This window comes from Neltuma alba, unplaced genomic scaffold (assembly GCF_004799145.2).
Source record: "Neltuma alba isolate B1F8T4 unplaced genomic scaffold, ASM479914v2 tig00011740_pilon, whole genome shotgun sequence".
NCBI classification, from domain to species: Eukaryota; Viridiplantae; Streptophyta; class Magnoliopsida; order Fabales; family Fabaceae; genus Neltuma; species Neltuma alba.
This window is the reverse complement of record NW_021636368.1, coordinates 1597501-1606775: the sequence shown is the minus strand read 5'-3', so window position 1 is coordinate 1606775 and position 9275 is coordinate 1597501. Positions and strand designations below refer to the sequence as shown.

The window sequence follows — 9275 nt, the reverse complement described above, 5'->3', positions numbered from 1 at the left end:
GTTTTTCCATCATTTATGGTCATCTGGATTCAGCTTGAATTCTAGGCCACTCATAAATCCTTTTACTTTTAATTAATAGCATCATGATGTGGCACAATGTGAGTTGTTAGATTAATTTCAACGGCTGCGATTTCGACGCCGAGGGACGCCGCTTCGCAGCTACTCCCAAGCGGAAATTTGGTTCTCGTGGGAGGCACGGCGCAAATTTGTAGCCGAAGTGGCTTTCTTCCATAGCCTCTACCGGCATTCGGTACCGTAAGTCTGCTTTACTTGAATTGCAATCAAAACCCTCTTTCTCCTCCTCAGAAGAATCAAACGCGTAGCCAAATTGTGCAGGGGCTGCGTTCTGTTGCGTTCTGTTAAGGTGTCTCGTGTCTCGCTCTGTGGTTGTACTACAAGGTACACTGTACAATCCCACTGCGCATTCCCTTTTGGCGTTTTCTCTTCTACGTCCCTAGTGCTCCAGAAATATTAATTGTTTTAGAGACGAGGGATTGCTGATTTCATACGTGTCGGTTCATGCATGCACGCATATCAATTCCTCCCAAAATGGTTCTAGTGTGGGGTTCGATGATTCTAGGTTTATGAATGTTTTTGGTTCCTCGACCCGATTTTATATTTTATTTCCTACGGCGGTCCCGTTGACTGTTATGATAAATTGTCGTTGTTTACCGCTTTTAGTTTCCGGGGAGGGCTTTGATTTAATTATAAATTTCTGTGGTTGTGGGTGACATGGGTTCTTGTTTATCTCTTCTCAATGGGAGATAGTGGTGTTCACAAAGGGTTCCTTTATTTTTTTGTCCAAAAAATCGTTACTTGTTTAGTGTTTCGTTTGTGCATGCAGAGACAATTTGGGCCGAATAGGGGTATGGCGTCTTCGGATGATGAGGCCGAAGTTCATCCACAATCTGTGTCAAATTACCATTTGGAGGATGATGAGAAAGAGCCTGTTTCATTTTCTGTATTGCCAATTCAATGGAATGAATCTGAGGATACAGATGGCGAAAGTGGGCAAGTGTTCCTTGACGGTTTTGCAGACAATGGGCTGCAGAAAGTGTTTAAGCACGTCGTTGCATGGAAGTTTGACGTTTTCGGTAGAGAACCTGAGATATCAGTGCTATTAAAGGGTAGACAATGGATCAAACTTGAGAAGCCAAAGAAGTGGTTTGAGAAAACCATAAGGACGATTTTGATCACTATTCACTTCCTACACTATGTGCAGAAATATCCTGAAACATCTGCTAAATCTGTGTGGGGCTACTTGTCCAAGGATTTTAGGTGGCTTTCAGACTTTGGACTTTTTTGTTCTTTTTCTGCTTGGTTCATGAGATTGGGCACTCACAATTTATTGTTTTTCAATGAAATAATTGCAGCTGTTATGAAGTTAGGCCTTCACAAAACGATTTGTTGAGCCATTTACCTTTAATTCGTGAAGCTGTTAAAAGGAATGCCAATTTAATTAAGTCCCAGGTTTTACTCTCCCTTGTCATGAACAATTTGCTAGTGAACTGTGAAATTAGAATTTATTCTTCTCCTCTTCATTCCTCAATTTTGAAACACACATGTAAATATGGTTTGGAATTATATTCATTTGCTTTTCTTTCTAGTTAAAATAATTGCTGCTTGATAGAAGAATAAACCTTGTTTCTTCTTATTGTACTGTTGCCTCGGGATGTACGGCTAAACATGGTTGGGTTGTGGTAGTGGATGTAAGACCCTGAAATTTAAATAGGTTGTGTGTATAAATATATCATGCAGGTTAAAAGCAGCCATAAATAAAAAAAGAAACGACAGTTGGGGTATGTTTACGAGGAAACATGCAATAGTGCAAAGGTTGGGGCAGTTACATTAGCAATTACAACAAAAGGGAAGTAGTGGGGACAGTTATTGTTATGTAATCTTAATAATGACACAGGACTGTTCAGATAATCAAGTTAGTTATTGTTATTTACATAAGTTTTAGAATATAGCAGTTATGGTCAATCTTGTTTTCTATATAAATAAACCCTTGTTAACCCATTGTATGCTAAGATCATTTTGAATACATGTGATTGGTTCAGTCCTCTTGTTCACTCTTTGTTTCTCTATTCTTTCCCTTTGACCCTCTGATCTCTTTCCCTCCATTTCTCTTACTCTTCCGTCTTCCTTTCTTTCCCTCTTTTCTTATACTTCCAATGTTATAGAAGGATGACAGTATCAGAGCCACTAGATTCGTTGGCCATGGAATCCCATCTTTCTCTTTTCTCACCTTCCAGTTTCGGATGATAGCAAGATGTGGCTTAGGTAGGTAGTGTGGCGGTGTGAAGTCTTTGGTGATGTCGTGAGTAAATCAAATATACTAGAAAGATACCTAGCTATGACATATATATCTGGGTTGAAAGAAGAACTTTTAGAGGTCCAACTATTGCCATCGGCGCAGCAAGGTTGTATAGTGTTGACTCCATTGTATTCCCCGGTTAAATTCTCTGAGTTGTTGCTTGACTTGAAACAAGGCTATTGTGTTTGCCAATGCATATGTACACTTAGTTAGATCCCACATTTCATTAGCAATCTTCGCTAGTAGATAGCTTTCACCGGGCTCAACGAATAGTTTAGGATAACCAATGGTTCACACGAGACAGCTTGAGGGTTAAGATGCCCTATAAAAATTATTTTAAAAGGAATTTTCATCATTTAATTCATTTTATATGAATTTCTTAGATTCCACTTGAATTAGTTCTTTGTGCGTATAATGCCGCTTGAAACTCAAAAACTAAAAAATTAAGAAAAGAGATTTGAAGATATGCCAATTTGGTTATAAGGACATGATAAATAATTTAATTTAAAACGTGTTGTTGATGTTATTATTATCAGGTTTGGTTTTTGATAGAGCACAATAATACCAGGCAATCCATGTAGCTTGCCTCACTATTTGGAATAAGGCTCATTGTTTTTGTTGTACTATTATTTATATAAGCAGAGCATGATCAGCCAGGGTGTTAGGTAACAATCTAATGACAATTACATGCTTTGGACAGCTTGTACGCATGGTTCTTGAGAAGCCGAGGAATGTCAAAGTGCTGGATGAGGTCTGTTTACTGTTAATTATTTATTTCTCTCCGCTGTATCTGTTTCTTCAGGACCTCTTATATATTCCGTTTGTGCTGTTTTTGAATAATCTCCAACATTTTATGCTCAAATTGATTTCAGGAAGCTAATAATCTAGCAAGGTCAGGGTTTATAGTTAGCGATGATGTCATTGATGAGGCTGATGATGCCACTGATGAAGCTGATGAAGCCATTGAAGAAGATGTCATTGATGAAGCTGCTGAAGAGCCTGTCAAAGATGATGAACTGTTTGATTCTGTTTGTGTACTTTGTGACAATGGTGGTAGATTGTTGTGGTATGAATTTTATCTTATAAAGTAAACTGTTTCTGTACTCAATGTACAAATTGCTTAGCTCCTTTTTTTTTGCAATTCTATTTGAGTTTCTCTTCTCATGATGATGTTTCAAATTATAAATATAGTTGTGACGGAATATGCATGAGGTCGTTCCATGCAACAGAGGAGGATGGTACAGTTGATGGTGCAGATTGTGACTCTCTTGGTCTTACTCAGGAGGAAGTGGATGTATGTGTCCATTCTCATATTTATATCTCAATATTACTTATCTTTTCCTATTTCCTTGTTCTTTCTATACTAAGTTTTTTGGGATGGAATTTGGCAGGAGATCCAGAGTTTTAAATGCAAAAATTGTGAATATAACCAGCACCAGTGCTTTGTATGTGGCAAGTTAGGAAACTCCGATAAATCCTCGTGTGCTGAGGTATTGCTGTGCAAGATTTTGAACCGCTCTTTATTTGATGATTAGTTCATTTATATGTCTTGTCCTTAAGTGTCATTTGGCATTTGGTTCTTGATATTCACGTATATTTTGTTGCACATATGTCGCCATTTGATATGCTTTCTGTTTGAATGAAGCATGACTTAGTTGTTGTTTATTGTGACCCCTTGTTCTAATGATTCTAAATTCAAGGATTACCTGAATAATGAGAGTTTATTAGGCAGTGAAAGCTTGAAGTCTGTTAGAACAAAGCTAAACGGTGGGTAAATTACACTGTTTTAAATTAGAGTTGACTCAAACTATTGGTGTTGACTTCAACCTTCTAGAATTAATCCATTTAGATTTGGCAACAGCAGAAGACTATGGGAATAAAGTGTTCACTTTTCATAACCTGAGTTGTGAGAGTTACAGACATTTTACTACTATGGGAATAAAGTGTCAGCTTAAAACATTGGATTTTCATGAAAAAGACTTTGCATATTTTGACTTTAGCACCTCAAAGTCTTGACAAAGAAGCAAAGGAACACTTTTGGCTCTTTTGGGGGTGATTTAATAATCTAGAAAGAACTAGGAAAAACTAATTTAGAAGTCCTTATAGTTTTATTCAGTTTTGAATTAAGTCTCTGAGATTATTTTCCCTTTTTGTTGGATCCTTTAAGTTTCTACTGTTATATCTGTTACTCTCTAAAATTTAGAACTGTTAGATGAAGATTAACACCGTTAGAAGCCATGTGGATTCTAAATCATTTTCTTCAACCTCCTTCCACCATAACCACAAGCTTTTCCTTCCTCACCATTTTATAGCTCATCGTTCCATCCCTAACATGTATATCATCAGAGCTTGACTTTTTTGATTACACAGTTGCTATTATTACTTGAAACGTTGTACCCATTGTCAACTAGGATGCCTTCACATTTGGGCTTGGCCATGAAGATTCCATGACTTGTGCAGCAACTTTGCTTTCACGATGGAGGTAACCATGATCAATAGTGAAGTGAATGATGGTTTGGAGGATTTCAGGGGCCTTAGATTGGTGCACCTTTTGATGGCAGCAACGGAGGGTCTCACCGGAGTCAATGGCTCCCGTGATTTGGTTATGGTGGTATTGGTTTGGGAAATTTCACGGCATTTGAAGCTCACCCACCTCGTTGCCAACCACACTCGTTATTCATTTGACCAATCCAACTTGGCTTAGTTGAGACATTTTGAGGAAGGAGAAATGGAGGAGATAGAGCAAAGAAGAAGTCTTGTTTAGGTGATAAGACGAGGCGTGACTGTGTTGGAAGCAAAGATGGTGTAGTTGGAGGGCATGAAGGAGAGCCAAAGGAGATAAGAGGGAACAGGGGATCAGAGGGAGCAGAGTCCAGAGACATTTGTCAGAGAAATGAAGGATAGAATAGTGGAGATGTAGTTTTCTGGCAAGGGGAAGGAAATGCCTTTGAGGAATGAGTAAAGGAGAGAGAAAGCTTGGGGTTATGGTGGAACTACGGAAGGAGGCTGAAGAAGATGATGGTTCAGAATCCACTTGGCTTCTAATGGAATTTTTTGACGATGTTAATTTTCATTTAACAGTTTTTGGTTTTAGGGAGTAACGGGATCTAATGGCAGAAACTTAAAGGATCTAATAAAAAGATTAAAAAAGTCAGGGACTTGATTCAAAATTAAGTAAAACTATAAGGGCCTCCAAATTAGTTTTCCCAAGGAATTATCACCTGTATGCCAAGGACAGGTTTATTAAGTCATCCTTAAAACACATAATGGTCTGCACAATTTAACTGACTTAGTTGCAGTAAATGATCCATTACAACGGGCAACACAATTTTAATGTCGAAAGTAAATAATTACCTTCATTCCAAAAAAAGAAGTGAAGACTTTCATGCTTTAATATTCAGCTAAAGGCACCTAAGATATTGTTTACACAAGGAAGAATCCATCAATATGTAATTAAACTACATCATGACCTGTCCCCTAAAAAAAAAATAAATATGTAATTGATGATTTCATTAACAATTCATTCTACTCCAATTGGAATTAAGTTGCTGGTTATACAGATGTCTACATCACCTTGTCTATGCAGTGGTTAGACTATTTTTAAATTGTAACTAAAAGTTTGTGGGTTTAAAAGCTTTTAATTAATTTTTCTTACTCTTTTATCTTACATCTTTTCTTTGTCAAAATGTTATAACCCCACTTTTCCAATGTTTTAAATCGAGCTCATTGAAATTTTTCCTCTCCCCCTTTCCAGTTCCTGAATACCAAACATGGGGTAAGTCTACCATATTTATCATGCTGTGATAAAATAAAATAAAATGGAAAAATAGGAAAATATCCCTAATATCTTGGGAGCAATTGAGAATAAATGTTTGTGGGCCTTCAATAGTCCTGGTGATCCCTTTATTCGGCTAATGGAGTCATAAATGATAAAACAAATAAGATCTAGTTAGACTAATTCAAAAACTTGGACTTCTTTCCTCCTATTTTTGCCTTTGATAAGTGGCTAGTGGTTTAGGAGTCTTATCATTACTCGCCCCTTGAAAAAATGCTTAAGTTGGAAGTCTGGAAATTGCTGCAATAATGAGTCATGATCTTCCCAACTTGCTTCTTCTACTGGTTTGGACTTCCATTGAACTAACAGCTCTGAGAGAGGTCTTTTCCAATGATGAGACAACACCTTTTTCGGTTCTAACAGCAGCCCAAAGGTCAGTAGAAATTGGTAATTCAGTAGGAGGATCTAAAAGGGGTTGTCCGTGGGCTGAGCGCAACAATGATACATGGAAGCCCAAATGAATTCTTGTTGAAGTAGGAAGCTCTCACTCATGAGCAATAGATCCCACCTCCCTTATGACCTTGTGTGGGCTAAAGAATTGTAGAGGAAGTTTAGCATATTCGTATGAGGAAGTGTTGTCGGAATGGTTGAATTTATAGGAAAGCTGCATCCCCTGCTTCAAAAGTAAGCTTATGTCTCTGCTGATTTGCACATGACTTCAACTTGGAGTGTTAGTGAGAATACTCTCTCAGCCCCCTTGTTTTGGTTAGACTTGCTCCCTTCAATTTTATTTGACCTTGGACCACACTGTGTAATTATTGCTTTTTATTTCTTCCTATGTTTTTGACTTATTCTCTATGATACTAGTAATAGAATATGGTTTTATCTATCCTACATATCTTGTACTCTGGATTTAGCTCATCACATTTGAAATTCATCCTCAATTTCGCTCACTTGGTCTTGCTAGAAAGCTTGTCAAAGTGTTTTTGGCCTATATGTCTCACTTTCCTCATCCTTTTCCCTACTTAATCAACTTTTATTTATTGTGTTTGACTTCTTTGAACTACATTGACTTTACTCTATCCAAAGTCTTGAGTCAACAAACTTTTTTACTAAAATTTTGCCCAAGCCCATATAATTCATGAAATTCTTACTTTGGATGTTTCTTTGGCAAATTTTATTTGCCATGTTCTTGTTTGATGAATGATGAATGTCATGTGTCATTGTGTATGTTAGGTGTCATATTCATTCCTACTGACCACGATGGCCAATGATATATTGCAATTTGAGGAAGTGGTGTCTTTAATGCCTTGTTTAGAAATAGGTAGGTGTGTTCATGAGTCTCAGGCCTGCAGTGCCTGCACAAGCCTGCTAGAATTGTGCCTAGCTTAGCCTTGAAAAAGCAGCTTGAAAAATAATTGGGCATTTTCAGGCTGGGCATTAGGCAAGGCATGCTGCCCTACCCATTTGGCCTTCCCTAGGGTTTATATATAATTCCTTAATATATATAATATGCATATATTCATTATATATAATTGTATTTAATATATTTGTAATATACATATATCTTAGAATTAAATGTTTCAAGACTTAAGTTGTTGACATTTATGATTATGGATGTTGTATGAAGACGTATCATGTTGTGATTATGTAACTATAAGGAGATATGGAATGATAGATGGATGTATAGATTTGTAGTATAGTGTTCATATTTATTCTCTTGGAATATTTTAAGTTGTGAAATTATAAAATATATTTAAAGTCCAAAATATTATTTATTAAGTTTGGTGGAGATTTTCTCATAATATGACTTGGGTAGAGAAACCCACCCTACCTAGCCCTGCCCAACATTGCTTGGGAATTTCATTGGGCTGCAAAATGCAACCCATTCATAAACCCTGCCAATGTGCAGTCCTAGAAATATGTTGTATTTGCTTGATTATTCTCCTGCTGATTTAGCATATTTGTTGCGCCAGGGTTCTGCTTTATATTTATTTTTCTATGTTTTTGTTTTAATTTGTTAAAAAGTGGAGGCTTCATGGGGGGCCTATTTGTGTTTTGCGGAGCTAAATGTTTTCTTGAAATTTTTGCTAGGTTTTTAAATGTGATGTTGCAACTTGTGGCCGCTTTTACCATATGCACTGTGTTGCAAAAGAACTTGGGAAAAGTATTACTGATGGCGAAAGTTTTGTTTGTCCTATTCATTCATGCTACGTCTGTAAGGAAAGAGAAAATAAGGAGGAACATGAATTGCAATTTGCTGTTTGTCGGCGTTGTCCTAAAGCATATCATCGCAGATGTTTGCCAAGGTTATTTTTGTTTTTCACTTTTGCGCATGTTTTTAACTTGCATTTTCTGGTTTTGCATCTAGTTGATTCATGTTGAATGTGTTTCATTAGGGAGATTGCGTCTGAGGACAATAATGATTTTCCAACAAGGGCTTGGGAAGGCCTATTACCAAATAGCCGAATACTTATATATTGTTTGTAAGTTTAAAAAATGGGAGATCTTATTGTTATTTATCTATGTTGTGGTCCTCCTTTATTTTATTTATCTTCTTCATTAATTGAATCAGAAAACATGAGATTGATGAGGAACTTGGAACTCCGATAAGAGATCATATCCGATTTCCCAAGATTAAACATGCTGTTCAGGAAATTGATTCTTCCTTAGAGGAAGAGACAAAGCCTTCAATAGAAGATAGAGTTCTGCCAAACAAAAATAATGCTGATCGAGATGATTCTACTTGCAAACAAGTGAGTGCAAAAGTCTTGAAACTGACTGAGAAATCAGCTAAGAAAGTTAGTTATAAGGAAGGGTCTGAACATATCATTTATGGACCAAATATCTTGAGGAAACGAAAAGCCAGTGATGTAGAAGGGAGGCACATAAATGGAAAAAGGAAGTCTATCCCTACAGAAGGTAAAATCCTAAAGGGCAAGGAGAGTCAATTCTCATCAGGTCGAAGATTGCGTAATGCTTGCATGACCAAGAGTTTTAAGAAAATTGAGCACGAGGAGCATGGCGCTGATGGAGCTAACAAGTCCCTCCATTCAAAGCCTACGAACAAGGAGCCAAGTAATACACTGCTTCAACTAGACTCTGATAGAGAGAGGAGGTGACTGTTTAGTTCACTTATGAATTGGCTGATCTTGATGCTACTACTATTGTTGGCTTTTTTTT

The 9275-nt window shown here is 37.1% G+C and overlaps 1 protein-coding gene across 4 annotated transcripts in view; it reads left to right on the top strand.

Moving 5' to 3' along the window:
- Positions 1-237: 237 nt before the first annotated feature.
- LOC114717505 (protein ENHANCED DOWNY MILDEW 2) overlaps positions 238-9275 on the top strand; it is a 33994-nt gene continuing 24956 nt past the window's right edge. Inside the window, exons 1-10 of one of the 4 annotated variants that reach the window (XM_028902654.1) lie at positions 238-255; positions 845-1278; positions 1374-1470; positions 3018-3068; positions 3190-3383; positions 3509-3611; positions 3709-3807; positions 8187-8401; positions 8492-8578; positions 8668-9210. In XM_028902654.1, coding sequence (XP_028758487.1) covers positions 869-1278; positions 1374-1470; positions 3018-3068; positions 3190-3383; positions 3509-3611; positions 3709-3807; positions 8187-8401; positions 8492-8578; positions 8668-9210 — 1799 coding nt within the window. In that variant the 5' untranslated portion in view covers positions 238-255; positions 845-868. Of the gene's footprint in view, positions 256-276; positions 400-434; positions 581-844; positions 1279-1373; positions 1471-3017; positions 3069-3189; positions 3384-3508; positions 3612-3708; positions 3808-8186; positions 8402-8491; positions 8579-8667; positions 9211-9275 lie in introns of those variants that run through there. The other 3 variants (XM_028902656.1, XM_028902652.1, XM_028902653.1) reach the window with 3 other exon arrangements.